Source organism: Sorex fumeus, unplaced genomic scaffold (assembly GCF_029834395.1).
Source record: "Sorex fumeus unplaced genomic scaffold, SorFum_2.1 ptg000129l, whole genome shotgun sequence".
Classification (NCBI taxonomy): domain Eukaryota; kingdom Metazoa; phylum Chordata; class Mammalia; order Eulipotyphla; family Soricidae; genus Sorex; species Sorex fumeus.
The window spans coordinates 6,919,817-6,943,013 of NW_026606186.1; the positions used below are offsets into that span (position 1 = coordinate 6,919,817).

The 23,197-nt window shown below is 63.4% G+C and overlaps 1 protein-coding gene across 1 annotated transcript; it reads right to left on the reverse strand.

Annotated features, from left to right (window-relative positions):
- Positions 1 to 166: 166 nt before the first annotated feature.
- Positions 167 to 19,971, reverse strand: CRB2 (crumbs cell polarity complex component 2). Its single transcript, XM_056138555.1, has 13 exons — positions 19,881 to 19,971; positions 13,814 to 14,137; positions 9,896 to 10,091; positions 9,631 to 9,770; positions 9,095 to 9,280; positions 8,615 to 8,728; positions 5,265 to 6,140; positions 4,598 to 5,115; positions 3,815 to 3,980; positions 2,117 to 2,828; positions 1,669 to 1,785; positions 1,249 to 1,366; positions 167 to 684 (listed from the first exon to the last, which is right to left on the reverse strand). The coding sequence occupies exons 1-13, from the start codon at positions 19,969 to 19,971 to the stop codon at positions 466 to 468; spliced, it is 3,777 nt and encodes a 1,258-aa protein (XP_055994530.1). The 3' UTR covers positions 167 to 465.
- Positions 19,972 to 23,197: the final 3,226 nt, after the last annotated feature.

The following is a 23,197-nucleotide window of genomic DNA, read 5'->3' on the forward strand; positions in this document are numbered from 1 at the left end:
ACGCAGACACACCCATGGGCACATGCACACACACACACACACACGCACACAGTCATACATGAAGGTGCACATATACAAGTATACACGATTGGTCCATGCACGCACACATGCACATGTGTACATCACACAGCCACACACCCATGCACACACAGTCCATGCATGCACATGTACACATGTACATGCACTCTCAGGCCTGGGTGTGCACACAGGCACACGTGCTCGCACGTACATGCACGCCTATGCACGCACATAAATTCCCCTGGGTCCCTTACTGATGGCCCTAGGCCAGATGGGAAGGCCTGAGGGGCTCGCGGTGTCAGCCCAGCTTCCCTGAGTGCCCCTTTGCCTCTGCCCTGAGGAGGTAGAAGCAGGAGCTGTCCATCAGTGGGCAGTGGAGCGCCCCCTAGAGGGGCCCAGGGACTGCTCCCCTTGGCTGAGAGGAAGGTTCGGCCTCCCAGAACACGCCTAGATGAGTCTCTCCTCGGGGGGCACCTTGAGGACACTGTCCATCTCCAGCCGCGCCCCGGCCACCTCCTGCTGGCTCGGGCTGTAGGTGCCCTCGGACTGGCGGCGCTTGCGGGCAGCCAGGATGCCCGAGAGCAGACTGAGGAGGAGGAGGAGCAGGCAGGCACAGGCAGCGGGCACAGCCACCTCCAGCAGTGGGAACGGCAGCGACAGGCCCTCCTGCAAGAGACGCCACAGACGGCAGGACAGTGCCCAGTCAGAGGAGGGCAGGGAGGACAGACGCCCCAGACGGCAGGACAGACACAGAGATGCAGGACAGACGTCCCAGACAGCAGGACAGACGCAGAGATGTAGAACAGATGCCACAGACAGCAGGACAGTGCCCGGTCAGCACATGCTCAGAAGTCAGCAGAGAGAGCAAGAGCCACCCCTGGACCTGGGAGCTGCCCACAGATGCTGCAGGAGCCTGGCCCAGGGTCTGGTGCAGGGCAGGGCAAGGCAGGGCAGGGCAGGGGGACAGTGGGGGGAGGGGGCAGTTAGGCACAGACACTGCCTGCCTCTGAGCTGAGGCAGTGTGAGGGAGGTGTCCCTCAGCCGTGAGCCCTGCTACCTGGTTAATGTTGGTCCCTGGCATGGCCCCGAGTCCCCAGAGCAGGACAGGGGACAGCACTCAGTATCCAGTGAGAAAACGGGCTCTGCCCAGGGGCCCACCAGGCCCAGGGGAGGCTGCCCCTAGCTCCCCCATCCCCCAGCTCAGCCCCTGCCTCACCCACCCCCACTCACCGCCACTTCGCAGAACCGGCCCGAGAAGCCAGCACTGCAGAGACACTCGTAGACCCCATCCTCCACCTGGCAGGTGCCCCCATTCAGGCAGGGTTTGGCATCACAGGGCACAGGGCACCTAGGGAGGCGGGGAGGGTTCGGTGAGAAAGTTCCTTCTCCAGCGGCCTCATCCCCAGCTCCTCAGCCCCCACCATACGCCCACTGTCCACCTGGCCACCTGGAGGGGACCTGGACTGGGCCTTCCAGCTCCGCTCCCTCACCAAACCCACGGAGTCAGCCCGTGCCAAAGCTCCCATGTGCCCCCTGACTCGGGTGTTGTCACAGCAGGAAGGGGGATCTGGGGCACCCCAAGAGGGCAGGCCTGAGTGACTAGGGTGGAAGGAACCCCCCCCCAACCCGCGTGCCACACCCAGCACCCACCTGGGGCCTGGGATGCCCTCCGGGCACGTGCAGTTGAACCCTCCAGGCGTCTCCTCGCAAGGGCCACCCCCGGGGCAGGTGGAGTTGAGGACGCAGTCTCCAGGCAAGACAGGGGACCTGGGGAGGAGGGGGCACAGAGGTGGGGCTGGGGACAGGAGACCCGACTGCCGACCTCCCACCCCCAGATCCTGAGCCTCTGGGGTCCCCTCCGCGGGGTTCAGAACCACCAGGTCCTACAGCGCCAGCCCGGCCAAGGGGGTGGGCTGGCGGCGGGGGGGGGTCGCCGGAGCGCCACTGGGCCGCTCCTTCCCCACCAGTGGGAAGCAGCAGGGAGCGCGCACTAGTCTCTGCAAATGGGGGTCGGCGGGGAGGGTCTGCACGGTAGCTGCCTGCTCCAGGGGGCACCGGTGGGGCAGAGACAGGGAGAGGCGGTCCCCGCGCTCCCCACCTGCAGCGGCGGCCGGCGGAGCGGCAGGGGTCCGCGCGGGCCTCACAGCGCGGTCCCTCCCAGCCGGGGCGGCAGGCGCAGGCGACGGCGTCGAAGAGGTCGAGGCAGGAGGCGCCGTGCAGGCAGGGCGAGGGGTGGCACACGGGCGCGCCGCGGCAGCCGAGGCGGGGGGCGGGCCCGCCGGGCTGGGCGAAGAAGGGCGAGCGGGCGCCGGGGGCTGCGCCGGGCCGCGGGGCCGCCAGGGGCAGCGGGAGGCCGCCGAGCGCCACGCGGCCCAGGCAGCCCGTGAAGTTCTCGGCCAGCCGCACGCGCGCCCCGTCGGGGCCGCGCAGGAACTCCAGGGGCCCGGCCAGGCCCCGCAGCGGCAGCGGCGTGGCCGCGCCGTCCAGCCACAGCAGCCAGCGCGACGCAGCGGCCGCCGGGCGCTCCCGAGCCAGGCGCACGCGGTGCCACGCGCCGTCCGACACGCGCGGCCCGGGCGCGGGCAGCACCGCCCCGCCGGCCGCCCCCGGGCCGCTGCGCACTCCGGCCACCAGCGAGCCGTTGCGCACGCTCAGCCACACGGCCTGGCCGCCCCCCTGAGCCCACAGCAGCCCGGCCTCGGGGTCCCGCGTGCGGAAGGCCAACGCCAGGCCACCCAGCGGCGATGACACGTTGCCCCCGCCGCTGAACTCGGCCGGAGGGCCCTCGCGGAACGTGGCCTCGGACACGCCTGCGGAGAGGGGAGGGGGGCGCTCAGCGCGCGGGGTGGGGGGCGCGGCCTACCTGCAGCGCCCCCGCCCACCCCTGCCCTCGGTCCCCCTCCTTCTGGGAGCCACCCCATTACCCCCATCCCGGCGCTGGGCAGTCCCCTGAGCCCGGTGCGCATCCAATCTCCGCCCCTCCCCGGCACTGGCCAGCCCCACCCCACGCCTCCGCGCCAAGTCGCCCCGTCTCCTCCTCGTCTCCTCGGCGCTCTCGGTATCTGCACAGTGCAACTTTGTTCCGCGCTGGCCTTGCTCCGTTTACAACCCCGCAGACCGGGGAGATAGCTTGACGGGCCAGAGGGAGCTGGGGCCCCGGCATGGGCACGGAGTACGCGGGGAGAGGACCCCCCCACCCTCACTCCCCAGCACCACCAAGCGTGATCCAAAACCAAGAGGGCATTTTTTTTTTTTTAAGAAAGGAAAACCTTGCTTGGGGCCAGAGAAATAGTACAAGGGGATACGGTGGTTGCCCGCATCCTGGCAGCTGGTTTGAATCTTGGCACAGTCCAAAGAAAGGAAGGGAGGAGAGGAGGAGGGAAGGGGTGGGAAGGAAAAGGAGGAAGGGAGGAAGGAAGGAAGGAAGGAAGGAAGGAAGGAAGGAAGGAAGGAAGGAAGGAAGAAGAGCGAGGAAGAGAGGGAGGATAGGAGGTAGGGAGGAAGGGAGGGAAGAAAGCAGGGGAGGAAGGAGGGAAAGAAGGAAGAAAGGAGGGAGGAAGGAGGGAGGAAGGTGGGAGGAAGGAGGGGCTGCCCTCAATTTCTCTCTCTGGCCTTGCAGTCCTTCTCCCCTACGGTCACCTGTCCTTGTCCTGCCTCTGCCGGTCTCATTTGCCCTCGTCTTCTCCAGGAAGCCCCACCCTCTGCCCTCTGGACACAGAGGCTGGCTCCTTGGGCCTCCTGGTCCCTGTCTGTGAGGTCTGATCCCGCACCCAGCCTGCCCCCGCCCCATACTCACAGACAAATCCCCCAGGCACCTCCTCACAGGTGGCGGGCAGGAGGCAGGGCTGCCCAGGACACCACAACGGCTGGGCACATGTGGGGCCTGTGAAGTTGGCAGGGCAGGTGCAGCGAAAGTCGTTCCAGGTGACAAGGCAGGTCCCACCATTGAGACAGGGCTCGGACTGTGGGAGAAATGGGCAGCGACTGGCTTGGTTTCCTGCCCAGGCAGAGAAAGCCCTGGGCACACCCACTTCACAGGTGAGGAAACTGAGGCTCAGAAAAGAGAAAGGTCCAGTCAGGAAGGAACAGATCTCACAGTCCGGCTATCTGGACCCAGGGCTGATGCTCTGTGCACTGGCCTGGGGTGTTTCCTGCAGGAAGGTGGAGTATGGGGAGGGGAGATAGAGAGATGAAGGGAGAGGGAAGGAGGGAGGGAAGGAAGGAAGGAAAGGAAGGAAGGAAGGAAGGAAGGAAGGAAGGAAGGAGGGAAAAAAGAGGAAGGATAGAGAATCAGGAAAAGAAGAAAGGAAGGGAGGGAGGGAGGGAGGAGGAAGGAGAGAAGGAGAGAGAGGGAGAAAGGGAGGGAGGAAGGAAGAAGGAGGGAAGGAAGGGAGGGAGGGAGGGAGGGAGGGAAGGAAGGAGGGAGGGAAAGAGGGAGCCTCGGGGAAGGAGGAGGGGAAGGGCTGGGGGCCAGAGACCCACCGGCTGTGCCCCTCTGGGGTGGGACCCGCCCTGCCCCTCCCAGCAGAACCTGGGAAAGGTCCGGCCCTTCCCCACCGCCCGGTGCCCTAGCACTCACGCTACACACATCCTCGGAGACACAGCCAGCGGTGACATTCCAGGCCTGCCCACTGCCCAGCTGGCCAGGCTGGCTTGAGTTCCCCAGTGGCCACGAAGACAAGGGAAGGTGGAGGCCGTTGAGCCTCAGGTCCTGGATGCAGCCTCGAAAGTGGCCCCCCCAAGGCCGGGCATCAGCGGAGAGGAGCCGACCGCCCACGGTCACCTGCTGTCCCCAGCCCTGCAGCCGGTCAGCCCCGAGGCTGAGTGTCACCAGGCGGCGGAGCCCGTCGTCCCAGTGCCCCGGGAGCTCCCGGGCGGTGGCGGCGCCTGGAAGCTGGGCCCAGACGTGGCCCTCCCGCAGGAAGACCGTGAGGGTGGCCGTCGAGTCGGACTCGTTGGCGAGCTGCAGCAACAGGCCGGCGCGGGCCCTGGTGCGCAGGAAGAAGGACACGGTGAGGTTGGGGCCTGGCGGCTGGGGAAGCAGGAAGGTGGCCACACTCGGGGTGTCCCCCAGGCCGAAAGTGGCCGCAGGAACCTCTGCAGGGAGAGCGGGGACTAGGGTGAGACGTGCAGGCTTGGTGGGCGGGGCCTGGTACCTGGGGCGAGGCTAGAGGTGAGCGGGCGGGGTGGGCGGGGCTTGGGTCCGGGGCGGGGCTTGAGGCCCCTCCCACCCGCCGGCTCCTCACCCTCAGTGCAGGTGGGTCCCAGGTACGGCCGGGGGCAGGCGCAGCGGAAGTGGGTCCACAGATCCTCGCAGAGCCCTCCGTGGGCGCACGGTGCCGGCTGGCACTGCTCCCGGCGCTCGCAGCCCACGAGCACGGTCCCGCCCAGATCCTCGGGCAGCAGCGGGACCCGCCCGTCCACACGCACATCCTGGAGGCAGCCGGCAAAGGCCGAGCCACCCAGCTGGATGGAGCCCAGCCCGGTGGGTGCAGGGGCCGTGGAGGCCGTAGGGCTGGGGGCCACGGGAGCGGAAGCCACACAGAGCCGGGCAGGGCAGCCCTCGTGCCAGAGCCGCAGCTCCAGAACCCCGAGGCAGAGTGTCACCTCCACGCGGTGCCAGTGGCCGTCGTTGAGGGTCAGGTTGGGCAGCCGCAGGACCAGCGCCACGCTGCCGAGTGTCCAGAGCGTGGCCTGCAGCGTGGCCCCCGCCAGAGCCAGCTCCAAGCTGCCCCGGGCGTCCGTGCGCCTGGCCAAGGCCCCGGCGGGGAGCGTGGTGCGGAACCTCAGCGCCAGACCCAGGGGGCCCCTGGCTGGCACCGATGCCCATGCGGGGCTCCCAGCCACCAAGGAGAAGGTGGTGTTCTGGCCGCACAGAGGTCCATGGGTGCCAGGAGGGCAGCGGCAGGTGTAACTGTGAACTCCCGACTCAAAGGTGGGCGTGCAGGTGGTCGCTGGGGGGCAAGGCTGGCCCCGGCAGCCAGTGAGCCGCACTGAGCAGTCGTGTCCACCCCAGTCCTCTGGGCACCAGCAGATGTAGCTGGCCACAGCGTCCTCACATGTGCCACCGTGGAGGCAGGGCCCCGAGGCACAGTCGTCCACGTTTTGCTGACACGTCAGACCTTCAGGAGAGAGCAGAGTCAGGGTCTAAAGCCAAAACTTCCATGCCTCACATGCCGGGGATCTCACTACGGAGCAACAGACAGATAATGGAAGGGGTTCGGGGCTCTCCTGCTGCTGCATGAGGTCCAAATGCCTGGCTTCCTCTGTCGGCAGGCCCACTCTGATCAGCATCCTATACCCTCCTCGCCTCTCCCCAGGCCTCCGGTTCTCCTGCCCTCAGGACACCCCCTCCCACCTCCCAGCTCCTCAGCGCCCAGGATCCACTTTGAAAGCCCCAACCAAGTTCTCCAGTACTTCTGCTCCATCCCGGACTCTCAAGTCTCTCCCCTGCTCCTTACAAACCTTGACCTACTTGTCCACATTCGCCGCTGTTGGAGATGCCTTATCCTTCCGTACCCTGCTTCCCACACTCCTACACACCCCACAAAGCCCTGATTCAAAGTGCCAATCTGCTCAGAGATCTCTCTCTCTCTGACTACCCCCAACCCCAGTGAACTACATCACTACCAATTCCTTGCCCACAGCACCCCCTGAACCCTACTGATTTTTTTTGGGGGGGGTTCCGTCCGGGCGACTCCTGGGCCTGGACTCCCAGAGGTGCTGGGGGAACCATGAGGGCCAGGGAGCACACAAGGGCCTCCTGCATAGAAAGGCCTCCTGCTGCAGCCCCGTGCCCTGTCCCAGGCCCTAAGGCCTGTATTGGATGCCTTTTCAGATGTCATCTCCCGAGACCTGAAAATATCCTCAGTGGCCGGCCAGCTACAGGCCGGGCGTGGCTTTTGTGGACCGTGAACACTGAAGCAGGGAGACGCCTGCCACCGTGGCACCCAAACAGACCCTCACTCCAGCCCCCCAGTGCCCCTGATACCCCAGGCCGCTACCCAGGACCCTGCCCCTCCACCCCCAGCCCCCGTAACCCTCTGTAATCTTTTTTTTTTTTTTTGCTTTTTGGGTCACACCCGGCGATACACAGGGGTTACCCCTGGCTCATGCACTCAGGAATTACTCCTGGCAGTGCTCGGGGGACCATATGGGATGCTGGGAATCAAACCCGGGTTGGCCGTGTGCAAAGCAAACGTCCTACCCGCTGTGCTATCGCTCCAGCCCCAACCCTCTGTAATCTTAGTCCCCAGAACGGGTTCCCAGTCCCAGCACGCGTGAAGAGTATCCAGCCTGACCCCAGTTTGACAAACCTTCCAGGGCCAGCCCCCAGGGAGCCCACACAGCCCTCACCCCGTCCGCCCCCCTGCTTCGTACCTGCCAGGAGCACCAGGCACCCCAGGAAGGCACTCGGAGCGGGTGGCCCCATGGCCTCTGCGGCAGCTGAGCAGTGGGCGGGGACCCTGCTCCTCCAGCGTCGGCTCAGGAATGCCAGGCGCTGGCCTCCCCCACGCCCGGCCCAGCCTGCAGGGAGGATGAGCGTGGACACTGCCCAGCCCGGCTGCCACGGTCCCCCTCCTGCTCCCGACCGCCCCGATCTGACCTCCCTGTCACCCGCCCGCTGAGCTCAGTGTGGGGAGGAGCCGGGCTCCGGGGCCACAGCGGAACTAGGGTGACACCCCCTCCCTGAAGCCGCCCTAGAGCCTCATGGGGCCCGGCGCCCAAGGGCAGAGGCACTCCCCCCAAGGAAGGAGCACAAGGTGGCACCCCAGAGACTGGCAGGACCGGACCTTGACCCACGGGGGTACAGGATGAGTTCACAGGGTCCCCAGGGGCAGTCGCCCTCTAGGGCGGGGACACTGAGCCCGTGTCTTGGTATGGATGAAGGGGGAGGGCCAGAGATGGTCACCGCATCCTTTCCGTGTGGGGGAGCCGTGCCAAGGGCTCTGTCCACTGGGGAGAGGAGGACAGGAATGCAGGCTGCGTGGAGGAGGAGGCATTCCAGGGGGCAGGGATACGCGGGGCGTGCGAGAAGCACAGCACAGAACGGGGTGAGGAGACTCCAGGGAATGGGGCCCACGTGCCCCAGGCAATCTTGCTGCACCCCTGCCCTACACACCTCAGCGCCCCAAGGCTTAATCAGCTCCTTCTTGCATCCAGTTCACTCCTCTGCCCTCCTTTTGCCCAGGCCTTTGAGATCAGCTCCTACCTCACCCCCTAGGACTACCTTGAGCCCTCCACCCATCCCCCCAGCTGCCGTCTGGCTCCAGCCCAGACCCTCCTCTGGGGTCAGCCCCCAGCCGCCTAGCCTGCACAGTATGGAAGAGGCTGACCTCCAGCCTCCAGCCTCCAGCCAACATCACCCAGGGCGGACGCCCAAGCACACCCCACTCTGGCTAGAACAGTCCTGACCGCAGCCTCTGTCCAGGATAAGTCCCTCCACGCCCACCTCCTCCAAAGCTGGGTCCCAACCTTCAGGGGCCACCGAGGTCACCACACCCACTTCCAGCCTGCCCACACCTGCCGGAGACTCCACCTTCCCCAAAGCCCCCCACCTCTCCAGCCCCTCCCCGTGCCAGCCCACCCCGGGCACCTGTGTAGCCGTCCAGACAGTGGCACTGGAAGCCGTTGGGCAGGTCCTGGCAGCTGCCTCCGTTGTGACATGGCTGGGAGGCACAGTCGTCCACATCCACGCCACAGTCGTCCCCTGAAAGAGGCCCAGCTGTGCCCTCCCAAGCACCGTCTCAGCAACCGCAGCTGGAGGGGCCCATTTTATTGTTTGGGTTTTTGTCTGCGGGGAAGTACTCAGGACTGGTGTCGGGCTCTGTTGCTCATCAGGGATCACTCCTGGCAGGGCTCAGCGGACAATATGAGGCGCCTGGGACTAAACCCTCAGCCAGCTGCATGCAAGGCAAGCCCCCTACCTGCCTGGACCATCTCACCAGCTGCTGATGGGCCCGTTATATGGCTTGGAAGACTGAGACCCCTTTGCAAGGTGCTAGTGCTGGCTTTGAGTCTCACCAGCAGTAGCCCTCCCCTTTGCAGCCCACCATCCCTGAGAAGTGAGACTCACCCTCAAAGCCGGGAGGGCAGCGGCACAGGAAGCCAGCCGCGTGCTGGAAGCTGAAGGGGCCGGGGAAGGCGGCCTGGGCCCCGCTGTAGAGCTCCGGGTCCGAGCGCTGCAGACACTGGCCCCCGTGCTGGCAGGGCTCTGCTGCGCACTCATCCTCGTCCACCTCACATTGCTGACCGCTGTAGCCTGGAGGCGCACACAGACGAGGGTGTCGGAGCACACAGGGGCGGGGGCAGCCCCTCTGCAGTGTCCCCTTGGCCGGTCCGGGGCGGGAGGAGTGACCAGTGAACAACCCCCCACTCTGCGTCCCATTACTACATTCCCGTCAAAGTGAGCGCGTGCCAGGCCCTGTGCCCACCTTTCCCGGGCCCCACACCTTGATTCCCCTCACAGTGCCCCGGCGCCAGGGGTCCTGATGAGCCCCTTTGGGACGGATCAGGAAAGTGAGGCTCCAACAAGGGGGGGGGGGGTTGCCAGGTTCCGTGATGTCCCCCTCCCCCACCCAGGACGCAGGACCAGCCCGCGCGCGCCCCCACCTGGCCAGCAGAGGCAGCGGAAGCTCCCGAGGCCGTCGAGGCACGTGGCGTTGTGCGCGCAGGGCGCAGACGCGCACTCCAGCACCTCCAGCTCGCAGCGTGCGCCCTCGTAGCCCGTGTCCGCGCAGTCGCACCGGAACCTGGCGGCCAGGGCACACCCCGAGCTGAGCCCCAGCCTCCAGTCTCTCGCCATCGCCCGCCCCCTCCACGCCCCTCGCCTCCCCCATCCCCTACCCCCCCCACCCCCCGCCGCCGCGCGCCTCACCCGTTGACCAGGTCGTGGCACACGCCCCCGTGCTCGCACGGCTGGCTCTGGCACTCGTCCAGATCCAGCTGGCAGCTGGTGCCCGCGTAGCCGGGGGCGCACACGCAGCGGTAGGAGCCCACGCCGTCCAGGCACGAGCCCCCGTGCAGGCAGGGCCCCGAGGCGCACTCGTCCACCTCCTCCTCGCAGGTGACGCCTGGGACACAGACAGAGAGATGCACGTCCAGATGCCCAGGCAGAGGCCGCGCCCCACCCGGGGAAGGTCACGGGGTCACGGGGAAGGACAGTCTAGGCAGAGCATCCGCTTGGCCGCGTCAGTCCAAGCAGGTGTCTCCTGAACCCACCGCGGCGCGGAAACAAGACAGAACATTCCTGGGCCCTGCAGCCCGCGGCTGTCTAGCCAGGGAAACAGGGGTTAAGTCAATATTACCCAAAAAACAGGACAGGGTTTGCATTTTGATCAACTCAGTGGTGGGGGGGGGGGGTGCGGGGGAGGGCGGGGAGTCCTGGAACCTGTAAAAACAGGAACGGGGTGGGGACCCAGGAGGCTGCGTGGCAGGAAGACCCTTGCCTGGCTCACAGGGGCCCAGATTCCATCCCTGCCGCCACAGCATGGTGGGACCCCCCAAACGGAAAACAAGAAAAATAAGTAAACTACGACCAAAAAGAACTGGGGATTCTGGGATGCTGGGAGGCTCTTGGAAGAGTCGCCTCATAGGGGCTAAGGGGTGTTCTCCAGGCTGGCATGGAGTAATGGCAGGGAGACTGGGGGCATATGGAGGGACAGAGGGGAGGGCGCTGGTGATGAGGCAGGGGTGCAGGGCAGTGGCTAGGCTCTGGGGATCTGTAATACGATCCAGGCCTGTCCTCAAACGGAGGCAGCTGGGGGACAGGACTGGAGACACTGTCATATCACCACCCTCTCTGCATCTAAGAGTCGGTCTGAATGACTGAGCACAGGTTTGGCAGGAGAAAGGGTTCAACCCTCAGCCCCATACGGTTCCTAGGGCAGGGCAACCCCGCCCCAGCATGGGCAGGAGTAGCCCCAAGACGTCCAGATGTGCCCCTCACCATGAAAACTCACTCTGGAGGGTTCACAGAGCACTGGACAGTGTGTCCCAGGGAAGGACACATTCCAGGGTAAACTGCTCCTGTGCACCCCGGTTTCAAAACCGCCAGGACCCAGGGCCCTGGGATGCAGCTCCGAAACAGACCCTTACATATGGGAGGCTCCAGGCTCCATCCCAGCATCGAAAACCCCAAATCAGGGGGGGAGCAGAGGGATAGTACAGCAGGTGAGGCGCTCCCCTTGCACACAGCCCATCCAGGTTCAGTCATACCCAGGTTCAATTCCTGGAACCCCGTTTGGTCCCCTGAGCACCGCAGAGAGTGATCCTTGAGTGACCCCTGAATGCAGAGCCAGGAGTAAGCCCTGAGCACTGCTGAGCATGGCTTTATGAAAAGAGAAAAAGGAGGGGGAAAAGAACAAAACCCTAAGGCTCCAGTGCTAGGGCCTCAGTCTCCGTCCAGGACCAAACGGATGCCACTTCTCAGACAGAGACAGAGATAGAGGCCTGGGAGTGGAGTGGTGTCCAGCCCCCTGTAGCTCAGTGGTCATTACAGATTCTAATGGCCCTGCCCCTGTCCTCAGTGGATTTGTTTCTGCGGCCCAGAGGCCCAGCAGGTTCCAGCTGGACCCTCCTCCCCCGCCCCGTCCCAACTCAGGGAGCCCAAAGGACAGCCCCTCCCGCCCCCCCCGCCGCCCGCCCGTCCCAGACTCTGTGCCAGGGGGAGCCAGGCCCAGGCCGCCTGGAATCTCTCCTCCCCCGCCCGGCTCCACCGGGGAGGGAAACAGGAGAGAAATGAGTCACGGCAGATTCTGCCCCTCACATCCCTACTCCCCCAGAGAGCCCAAGGGCCTGAGCGCCCCTCTTCCAGGTGTGTCCCCAGCCACGCCACACACACGGGGAGCAAAGGTGCACTCAGGGAGCCCAGGCACCCACAGACACGGACACGCACAGAGGTACACAGGGGGCCACGCACACACACGGATAAATGCACACACATACATGCACACACACATACATGCGCACACACACATGCATACACGTGTACACATGCACACCAGACTCATGCACATGTACACATGTACACACGGGCACACACATGTACACACGGGCACACACTCATGTACACGCATGCATTCATACAACACATGCACACACATCACAGACTCACATGCACGCACACACACATGCACACACACACATACACGCAGCGCATGAGCCTGACCCCAGCCCCCTCCTCTACCTCCTCCACAATGCTGAGAACAATTTGAACCGTTTGCAGAATCTTTTTTTTTCTTTTTGGGTCACACCCGGCGATGCACAGGAATTACTCCTGGTGGTGCTCAGGGGATCATATGGGATGCTGGGAATTGAACCCAGGTCGGCCATGTACAAGGCAAATGCCCTACCTGCTGTGCTATTGCTCCAGCCCCATCTTTTTCTTTTTTGCTGGCTTTCCAAGTGTGATCCTGGGGCTGGGGGCCACTTCCGGTGATACCTAGCTAGCCAGGTGAGCAGTTCCATGCTAGCGCCCAAGGATGTGGTGCTGCTGGGGCCCAGGATTGGGGCTCCACCTGGCAGTGCTCAGGACTCAGTTCATTTCCCTTGGTGTGTCCCGCTCTTTGCTGTCAGCCCCCTCTGAGACAGAATGTGCCTCCACACCCCACCCGAGCTGGTCCTCTCTGCTCTGAGGTCGCCTCATACTGCCCTCTGCCCTCTGTGGTCTGAATTCAGGTTCAAATAGCGGCCCCCCGAACCTCCGCAGAGACTAAGGGCAGGTTCCCAACTGCCCCCTGAGGCACTTCCCTTCCCACTGCTGTGGGCACAAGGCCGCCCCCTGGAAGGGTGGCTGCAGCCACTTCTATGCGGGTATAGACGTTCTGCGGGAGACGGCAGGGACCCCACAGGGTCACATTTGAACCAGACTACAGGGCCACAGGGGGGCTCCCAGAGGGAGGAGCCCACATCACCCCCCAACACACTAGGGCCTCAGACTCTAGAACCTTCCACCAAATCAATGGCATGTACACTCCTGTCTGGAGTCAGCAGATCCTGGAAATATCCAATTTCTTTTCTTTTGATTCTCCCTTCCCTTCCCCCCTCCTCCTCCTTCCCCTTTCCTCCCCATCTCTTCTTTTCCTTTCTTTTCTTTCCTTTCCTCTTACTTGCTTTCTCTTTCTTTCCTTATTTCTTTTTCTTTCTTCCTTTCCTTAAAAAAAATTGGGGGTGGGATGGGGGCTGGAGCGATAGTACAGCAGATAGTGCATGCAGCCGACCTGGGTTCGATTCCCAGTATCCCATAGGGTCCCCTGAGCACCACCAGGACTAATCCCTGAGTGCAGAGCCAGGCAGGAGTAACCCCTGTGCATCGCCGGCTGTGACCCAAAAAGAAAAAAAAATTTTTTTAGGACTCCTGTTGGTGCTCAGGCCTACCTGGTGCTCAGTGCTCACTCCTGGAGGTGCTCAGGGATAGCCCCCAGGGCTCCCACTCCCACTCCCTCTGTGGGAGCATGCTCACTGTCCCTCTGAGCCATCTCCCCTGGACGTGTCCTCCTGAAAGCCAGACCAGACGGTCTGCTCTCTGCTCTCGCCAGGAATACCCACAAGGTGTCTCCACAGCCCCAAGGGATGGGAACAACCGTGCTCAGTGCCCCTCCCCTCCCAGGCCTGTGCCAGCGCTCCCCAATCCCCAGTTGGCCAGAAAAGCCTCCGTTCTGGAGCAATACCCAGAGAGCTACACCCCAGGGTTGCCAGGAGGTAGGGATCTGGGGCATGAGTTGGCACCAAAGTCCAAGCAAGGTCATTCCTGTGGGACCCGCCTCCCCACCTCCTCCCGGGCTGCTGCCCTTACCCGCATATCCTAGGGGGCAGTGGCACTCGAAGTGGTCAGCCAGGTTGCGACAGGTGGCCCCGTGGCGACAGGGCCTGGATGCACACTCGTCGATGTCCAGCTCACAGCGGGGACCCTGGAATCCGGGGACGCAGTAGCAGCGGAAGCCCTGGCTGTCTGGGGCCAGGGGCACACACAGAGCACCATGGTGGCAGGGCTGGCTGGCACAGCCTCCGGGCTCCGGGGGCGCACAGGTGTAGCCACCATCGTCAGTAGCCTGGCACCGGGACCCCGGCGGGCATGGGGCTGAGGCACAGGTGCTGGGGGGCTCCAGAGATCCAGTACCTGCAGAGAGAGGAGCACGGGCTGGGTACCCCTATGTCTGCCCAGCCCCAAGGCAGCCCCCAGGCTGGCCATGGTTTCAGAGACCCGGACGTTCCGTGCCCTGGCAACAGTCAGCACCTAAACCCCAAGAATCTGGCGTCCACTGTGCCCAGTGTCCATCACTCACCATCCCCCACGGATTAGCAGGTCATGCCAGGTTCCCAGGGTGGGAGACAGACCCAGAGAGAGAAGTGAGGGCTCAGAGGATCTGGGCTGCACCCACCTGAGGGGAGCAGTGTCCCCCTGAGCTCCCACCCACCCCACTTCGGGGCCAGTTCCTTCCAGGAGGTGCAGGAAGGGATTTCTTCCCCAGCCCCTGCTGCTGGGGGTCTGGTAACTTCATCCCCCGTGAAACTGGAGCTGGAGGACTTCAAAGGCAGAGCTGAGCCCGGCCCCTCTCCTGCTCTCCCGACCCCCCCCACACCACCACAACCTCCTGATGGCCGGCCTGCCAAGGTCACTGGAGTCACAGGGAGAGAGAGAGAAACAGAGACAGAGACAGAGACAGAGACAAAGACAGAGGAGAGACAGAGACTGACAGAGAGGAGAGACAGAGAAGAGACAGAGAGGAGAGACAGAGGAGAGAGAGACAGAGACAGACAGAGAGAGGAGAGACAGAGAGAGAGGAGAGACAGAGACACAGAGACAGAGAGAGGAGAGAGAGACAGAGACAGAGAGACAGAGAGAGGAGAGACAGAGAGGAGAGAGAGACAGAGAGACAGAGGAGAGAGAGACAGAGAGGCAGAGAGAGGAAAGAGTGACAGAGACAGAGAGAGAGGGAGAGAGAGAAATCACCTTCCCTCCCTCCCCTCCCCAGTGTCTTCCTGTCAAGCCAGGGTTAGAATTTATGCTTCTGGGGGCCAGAGTGATAGCACAGCGGGTGGGGTGCTTGTCATGTATGTAACCAACCTGGGTTTAATTCCCAGCATCCCATATGGTCCCCTGAACCTATCGGGAGTGATCCCCAATCACAGAGCCAGGAGTAAACCCTGAGCACCAGGTGTGCCCCCCCCGCCCCCACCCCCGTACCCCAAGGTGTGACCCAGAGGCAAAGCCTCCAGATGGAATCCAGCTCTGACAATGACCAGCTCTGAGGCCTTGGGCAGCCTCCCCCCCACCACAGTCTTGTGCAAAGAGGACAGACCAGTGCAGGAATGGGGGGGAGGGAGCGCCCCAGGGGCGGCCGCCCTAGAGCCCCCTCCTCCACCCCAGGTTGTCATCCAGACAAGAACCAGGCCTGCTTCTGGCCCTGTGCTCCCCTCCCCCGGCCTGGTGAAGACCCCCAGATAAGGCCAGCAGCCTCTGGGGTCATTCACATTCCACCAGGCAGGCCTGGTCCTCTGCGGACCCCCCACCTTCCTCGGCCAAGGCCGGCAGGACAGCAAGGCAGCGACTCAGGGAACCACCCTGCTGTCACCCCCAGTTCAGGGACCTCGGCAGGGTCCACCAGCCTCAGCCTGCACTTCTCTCGGTTCAGGGCAGTGAGTCCAGGCCCCTGTGTCCAAGTCTGAACCCGAGGGCAGCCCTTCCTTCTGCCCACCTGGAGGAAGGGCTGCTACCCAATCTGTCCATCACTCGGAAGCCTGGTCCCCAGGGTGAGATGGGCAGGTGAGGCTAGAGTCACTCAGCCTGGGAAGCGACAGTCAGCTGGTGTGTGGGGACAGTGTCCCTGGGGGCACATGCCCCGTCAGCACGATGGATCCTGGGGGACACAGCAGTTACCATCATGCCCCATCATCGGTGTGGCCTCAACCCCCCCCTTCCAGAGCGGTCCCTATCCGAGACCCCACTATTGGCAGTCAGGAGAGATGGCTCCTGGGGGGCATAGGGGGGAAAGCCCTTCACCACGGGGGACCCCCAAGGGTCCAGCCACAGTCCACCGAGAGAAGGGGTTGCCTGTCCCCCAAGGCAAGCGCCAGTGACCAGTGTAGCCAGGAGACGGGGGCTGCTGGCTCTGTTAGCAGGTGGGGACAGGGGGCTCAGGTCCACGCCCGCACGGGCAGGGCTCCAGACCTGCGGGCGCATGCCCTGTCTGGGGTCAGCTTCCGGGGCCTCTGCTACCCACATTCTGGGTGGGGTCCCCGCACCCCACCCACACCTCACTCCCCAGCCTGGGAAAGCCGCGCCGCGGGACCTGCAATCCCGAGGAGGGGAGGTGTTGGCGGGGGGGGGGGGGGGGCGGGGTTGGGGGGAGGGGAGATTGCACCTTGGGGGGCGGCATCCCGCCTTGGGCCTCCAGGGAGGGAGCCAGGAGGGCCGGGGACGTGGCCAAGGAGGGGCCGGGCGAGAGGCGGGGCCTGTTGCCAGGGCAACGAGGGGCCTGTGCTTATCTTTGCAAATCCCCCCTGACCTCCCTGGCTGCCCGCCGCGACCTGGGGGTGGGGCGGGATTAACCGGCGCTGGGGGCGGGCGGGGGGCGCGGGAAGGACACGTGAGAATCCCCCTAAAGCCCGGGGTCTCCGCGGGCGGTGCTGGCATCCCCACGCTCTGCATCCCAAGCGGGAAGAAGTGGGTGCGCTGGAGCAGAGCCCCCCATGGGATGCAGGGGTGATCCGGCTTCGCCTTCCCGCGCTCCAAGCGCCCCCTTGGCCAAGGCTACCGGCGGTGTTTGCTCCATCCTGTCAGTGAATTCAGCATAGAGTCCTGACAGCCCCTCCACGCGCCCCCTACCCGTCCCCAGCAGCGGTTAATCCCGCCCAGAAACGGGGGCTCCCACAGCAGCGTGGGCAAAAGAGGAGCCACCTCCCTGCCCCTCCAGACACAATTCTCAGGGCTGGAGAGAGAGTCCAGCTGGCAGGACACTTGCCTGGCATGCGGCTGTCCTGGGTTCCACCCCTGGCACGGCCATAAGGTCCCCAGAGCCCACCAGGAGTCATCCCTGGGCCCAAAACAAAATTAAACCAATTCTCTGCAGACACACCCCACATTGGACGAGCAGGAACCAGGCCCCAGATGGACTGTCCAGTACTTGTGAAGAGCCCGGTAGCCCTGCTCACAGCCAGGGGACCCAAGATCCCCAGGGCAGAAAAGTCAAAAGCCCAACTCACCAAAGCAGAAAACCACAGAGCAGCTAAATTGGGAGCACTGTATCCACGGGGCTCACCCCCCCCACACACACACGGGATGAAGAGGCATCGTTTGGGCTGGTACATCATCATGGAACAGCGGGGAGGGCACTTGCCTTGCCAGACTGGATCCCTGACACCCATAGAGTTCTCCAAGCACCATTAACAATGAGCCCTGAGGGGCCAGAGCCATAGGACATCAGGGAGGGCATTTGTCTTGCCCCTGGCATCCCAAATGGTCCCTCGAGCACTGCCAGGAGGAATCCCGGAGGCATCCTTTGGAGTTCCTAGAGTGGAGAAGGGACAGTGGGACAGACAGGGTGAGGGGTTGCCGCTCCCTGCTGGGGGGCTGGTGAGGCAGCACTCGATACAGCTAGAGTATGAACCACGTTCTCGTAATACAAATCGTAGGGGGAAAGGAGCTCTACTGCTAGAATTTATTCTAACCAAACTCTAATTTATAACCATGCATACATGAAACTTGTACGTTGTGTGATGTTTTCTCAATTAAAAAAAACTTACTTTTTTTTCTTTTTGGGTCACACCCGGGGATGCACAGGAGTTACTCCTGGCTCTGCACTCCGGAATTACTCTCGGGGGGTGCTCAGGGGACCATATGGGATGCTGGGAATCAGACTCTGGGTCAGCCGGGTTGTGTGCAAGGCAAACGCCCCCGCTGTGCTATCCTCAAGCCCTAAAACTTTTTCGAAACAAAGTATCCCTCGCTCACTAGGCAAAAATGCATCATCTGGCCACAGTGAAGACAGTGAGATTTGCAGAGCTGCTGTGGGTGAGGTGTTAACTCTGTGCCCTGGGGAGGGGGGGCGAATGTGCCCCAGAGTTTCCAATCAGGAAGCAGAATAAGTGGGGGGCTGTCTCTGACCCCCGAGGCTAGTCACTTCACCATGGATGGGTTTGGGAGCCTAGCTTCCTGGGGCACTGGGGTTTTTGTGCCACTCATCACTCTACTATTGGCCCGAGCCCGCTGAGGTTGCTGCTGGCGCTTTGTCCTGTGCCAGGGTGCCCCCTGCAAGCTAGGCCCAGCCACACACTGGCTCTGGGGTCCTGACTGACCCTCTCTGAGCCCCCTTTCCCTCTCTGCAAATGAACAGGGGCTGGACCAGCCAAGCTCTGGGGCCTGTGAGGGGGATTCAGTTCCCTCACGTCGCTTCAGGGGTGCAGTGTCTGCCGGTACATAGCTCGGCCAGTCACCCAGCTAACCCCCACTGGGGTACACTGACTTACTCCCAACTCCTCCTGTGGGTGGCGGGTGCTTCCCGGCCCAGCCCCTGCACTGCTCCTTCCAGGAGGGATGAGGAGTCCCCGCCCCTCTGTAAACCAGGCTGGGGGGGGGGGAGGTGGGGGGGAAGGGGGGTGGGAAGGGGAGAGCCCCATTGTCCTCGGGCATGCTTCGACCTCTCCATAGCAACCAGCCCGGGCTTGGTGACAGAATGGGCCCCGATGGAGGGCAGCGGGCAGCGGTGGCGGCCGAACAGGGGCCCGCCAGAACCCTCAGCCTCTCAGGGGTGGAAACGGACTTTCCCTGCTGGTAGTCAGTGCTTGCAGACTGGACGCTCCCACCCCCACCCTGGGTTTCCAGATCGCCCCTGGGGGCGGGGTGGGGGGGCGGTCCCTACCCAGTATCTGCAGGGGGCCAGGGTGAGTGTTTGCAGTGTGGACCACTGTGTGTTGACTGGCGGAGAACCCTGGCCGTGCACGCGTGGTCACTCACACGTCCACCTGCTCGAGGGGGTGTGCCGGGTGCAGGGGTGTGTGTGCACAAGCAGCAGGAGATAAATGAAAGCTGCTATCTGCGCCCCCCCCCCACATACACACCTCAAAGCTCCAGGTGGAGGGATCTGGGGGAGGCTGGTGCCCCACAGCCCAGGCCCCCCCATGTTGGGCTCCCTCCCTCAGCCTGGGCCAGCGGGGGGTGGGGACTTCCCAGGCCTGGTGCCTGTAGCTATAGTGACCAAGACAAAGGGCCCCCCAAGCCCCCCCCCACCAGGAGGAATTCCAGGCCTGCACACGCGTGAATCCACCCAAACAAAAGCAAAAGCACTTGGGTCTGGCCGGCTGGGGGGTCTGGCTGTCGGAAGCCCTTTCAGTTGGGTCTGGAATGCGGGGGAGGGGACAACACATCCAAGGGACCCGGAGCAGGTTAGGCGGCCCCGCCCCACGCAGGCAGGACTGACCCACATGGGGAGGGGCGGCGGACACCGGCCAGCCCTGTCTTCTTTCCCGCTCTCCACCCGGTGCTCTGAGCTGGGCACACAGAGGGCAGGACAGCTCAACCCTCGGGGCCGCGTCCACCCCACAACTTGCACGGGACACTTGCAGCACTGCTGACACAGTGCCCACTGGCCAGGGACAGCCCACAGCCTGCAGTCCCCCACCCCCACCTGCAGCACCCAGGACTACTCTAACCCCAGGGACCCCAGCAACCCTCACAGAGCCCTCCCCAGTGCTGGAACATGGTGGTCGCCCCCCAAAGGATCCAGAGCTCCCCTCAGAAGTGCATTCCCCCAACTCCTGCTGGCCCCCTGCCCCCGACCCTCCCACCGAGCACTCCCCAGAACCTGGAGAGCCAACAGACGGTGCCCCAGAGCCCCTCCTCCAAAACCTGTACCCCAACTCACCAGCCAGGAGGGCAAAGGCAGAGGTCCAAGGGAGCAGGAGCAGAAGGACGGGGGCCCTGGAGTCCTGGGAAAGCCCCCTGGCCAGCGCCATGGCAGCCGCTCAGTTTGGCGGCTATGGGAACCGGGCAGACGGTGTCCCCCTCCTCCCTCCGACCAGCACTAATGCGGTGGACAGAGGCCGGCCCGCCCTCTCCTCTCTCAGGGCCTCCCAGCGCCCCGCCTCAAGCCTTCCTGGGCGAGACGGGAGGGTCCGCCCCCCAGGATCCCCGGCCCAGGACTCCAGGCGGGCCCAGGAACCTGGTGGGTCTGGCCTTATCTCACACACACACACACACACACGCAAACACACACGCCCCTCTCTCCTACCGCCTCCCCCACCCCCTCCCGCTCACAGCCAGAGCCCCCTCCCAGGGCTGCCCTCCAGGGAGCACTGGCGCCCAGCAAGGCCCTGAGGGCTGATCCTGGGCTCCTGGTCCTGGTGGCCCCCACCCAGCCTGACCACACAGAGCACAGCCCTGCCCCCCCTCCCGCCCCCATCTTCCTCTCCGTGCCCCCAACCCGACCCCTCTCCACACCAGGCAAACCTCATCTTTTCCATTTCTCCCCCCTGGCCACTTAAGAAACCTCACTGCCCTCCAGGGGTTCTAATCTCCGAAGGATGAGCACACACACACACACACACACACACACACCACAACACACCACACCACACCTCCAGCTGGGAAGTTCTTCCCAGGCTCTAACTTTCCAGCCTCCTGCTGCACTGGATATGGGCTGCCTCCAGGCTGGCCTCCGGGATAGGGAGGAACTTGCTTGGATGGAAAGAGAGGCTCTTGGGGGTACCTGGTCCCCAGGTTCGCATACTGGCTCATCCAGAAACTCCTGTGCATAGAAGTATAGCTCTTCCCCAGCCCCTCAGCACTGCAGCCGTGTGTGTGTGTGTGTCCAGCTTTGAGCAGTGCCCCTCGCTCCAGGTCAGGCTGGGGAGCCCTGGGAGGCACTGACCTAGCTCCAGGCTGGACCCCAGGTCCCATTTTCCACCCGCTGCCCTGGTTCCCGGGGGTGGGGGGCGGGGGGGCGGGGCTCCGCGACGCCGCCTCTCTGGGCCCTTGCAAAGCCCAAGAGCTGAGCACGGTGACTTCTTCCTCGGCCTCAGTTTCCACAGTTGTGCAGAGGAAAGATTGAGCCAGCAGAAGCAGCAGGGCCGGCTCTCTTCTCTCTGAGCTCCAGAGAGACCCAGGCGCCCGGGGGAGGAGGTCTCCAGGCTTCCTCAGCACCCCCCCACCGGGTCTCGGAACTCCCAAACCCAGACCCCCCAGGTTCTGACCTGGAGCCCCTGCAAGCCCCGCCCCCCGCCCGGTCCTGCGGCCGCCACGCGCCCCCTGGTGGGCAGGCCTGGGAATGTCCTGCGAGGTCATGGGGGCGGGGTGGGGGGTAGCGGGTGCGAGGAGGTGTGTTTGGGGGTGAAACATCAGGGGCGGAGAAAGTGGGAAGCCGGGAATCTCTTGGCAGGCGGCATCGAGGTTGGGGAGCCCCCTCCGCATCCTCACCCTCAGTCTACCGCCTCCTCCTTTTCACTGTCCCCTGATCCCAGGGGATGGGAGGCGAGGCAGGCTGCAGCCCCTTCTAGAAGGTTCTTGGGAGAGCCCATTGCCCCACCACCAAGAAGGGAGGCTGGGGAGCACAGAACCTCATCTGATTCCCATAACAGTGCCAAGGACAGTATCCAGCCCTTTCACAGGGAGGGAAACTGATGCTGAAAGAGATGGGATGACTGCTCCATCTCTGACTCTGCCGGGGCAGGCCTGCCAGCCCTCCTGCCTGCACCCCTCTCTGACTCTGGGTTGGCTAATTGTGCTCTTCTGGGTTCCTTATCTGGGGTCAGGGGTGTTGCTCAGGGATAGCGCAGCTGGCTGGCATGTGGACGACCTGGGTCTGGTCCCTGGCACTGAGGAGGAAAAGGAGGAGGAGGAGAGCCCTGCTGTGTGGCCCTGGGTAAGTCACTTAACTTCTCTGTGCCTCGGTCGGCTCTCTGGTAAACCAGGGACCTTTATTCTATGCAGCACTTGACTGCTGGAGCTGTGCGGAGGGTTTGGTGGGTAATTATTCATGAAGTGTTAGAACAGTGCCAGGTGCATGTTTGGAGCTAAGCGAATGTTGGTTGAATTGAGGAGAATGTGTGTATTTCAAGCTGGAAATATGCTCGTGGGGGGTGCCCTGAAAGATGCCGTGAACTAAGGAGAAGGTTGAGTCGAACCCCGGCTGTCACAGCTGCTGCTGCAGACCGTGCAGTGTCTCTAACACCACAGGGGGGGTGACATGAAGTATGTCATTTTCTCAAAAGCGGTGACAGAGCAAACGTCTTTCAGTGTGCATGGAGCCTGTATTTCTCGCTGATTCAAGATGTTCGTATAGGAGTGCTGTGTGTGTGGGAGCAAAGCTGTCCTGGGTTCGAGGCATGCACACCCACAGAAGGGGGCTTTCCCTGAGTGTGAGGGCCCGGCAGCTCATTCCGAGTTTGAGGGCATTTGTGGGGTCCTCAAAGCACGAGCTTCCCCCATGTCCTTTCCCCTTGGTTCCCTGCCAGCAGTGTCCAGAAGGCTGGTGGGCTCGAGAGAGGCTGTCCTAGGAACCTTCCCGAGCTTGGCGCTTGGAGGTGGTGCCCAGTAGTGCGCAGGGGAGGGAGGTGTCAGGGATTGAACCCAAGGCTCTCCCTCACACCCCAGCCCTCTGAGCCATCTTCCCCACCACCCTTGGCTGGCCCTTTATTTATTTATTTATTTATTTATTTGTTAAGGAAGGGGCGGAATTACAAATTTTGGAGACATGATTGGCCTCTGCTTGAATCCAAATGACACCATCTTTTATTTTTTATTTTTTTTGCTTTTTGGGTCACACCCGGTGATGCTCAGGGGTTCCTCCTGGCTCTGCACTCAGGAATTACTCCTGGCGGTGCGCAGGGGACCATATGGGATGCTGGGGATCGAACCTGGGTTAGCCGCGTGCAAGACAAATGTCCTACCCATTGGGCTACAGCCCCCTTGGCTGGCCCTTTAAGACCAGAATTTTAAAGATAAGAACTTGAAAAATTCCGGATCATCCCTGGGAAGCCTTGGCCCCCTCCAGGATTGGTTAAAGCCTCCTATGCACCCCGTGAACTTTTGGGCTGCCCTTGAGGACCCCCCGCACTGGCCAAGACTGTTCTAGTGGCCAGGCCAGTGTCTCCACTCCCACCCGCTGCTCTCCAAGGCAGGCAGGGCACACAGGAGGTGACACGGGGAACACATGAGCACCAAGCACCGAGCACCGCAGCCTTT

Coding starts and splice junctions, on each gene's coding strand:
- CRB2 (XM_056138555.1), bottom strand. CDS start 19,971: ATGGCGCTGGCCAGGGGGCTTTCCCAGGACTCCAGGGCCCCCGTCCTT. Junction 8,729..9,094: donor CTGCCCTCCCGGCTTTGAGG/GTGAGTCTCACT, acceptor GGCCTCTTTCAG/GGGACGACTGTGGCGTGGAT. Junction 1,786..2,116: donor TCCGCCGGCCGCCGCTGCAG/GTGGGGAGCGCG, acceptor CCTCCTCCCCAG/GTCCCCTGTCTTGCCTGGAG.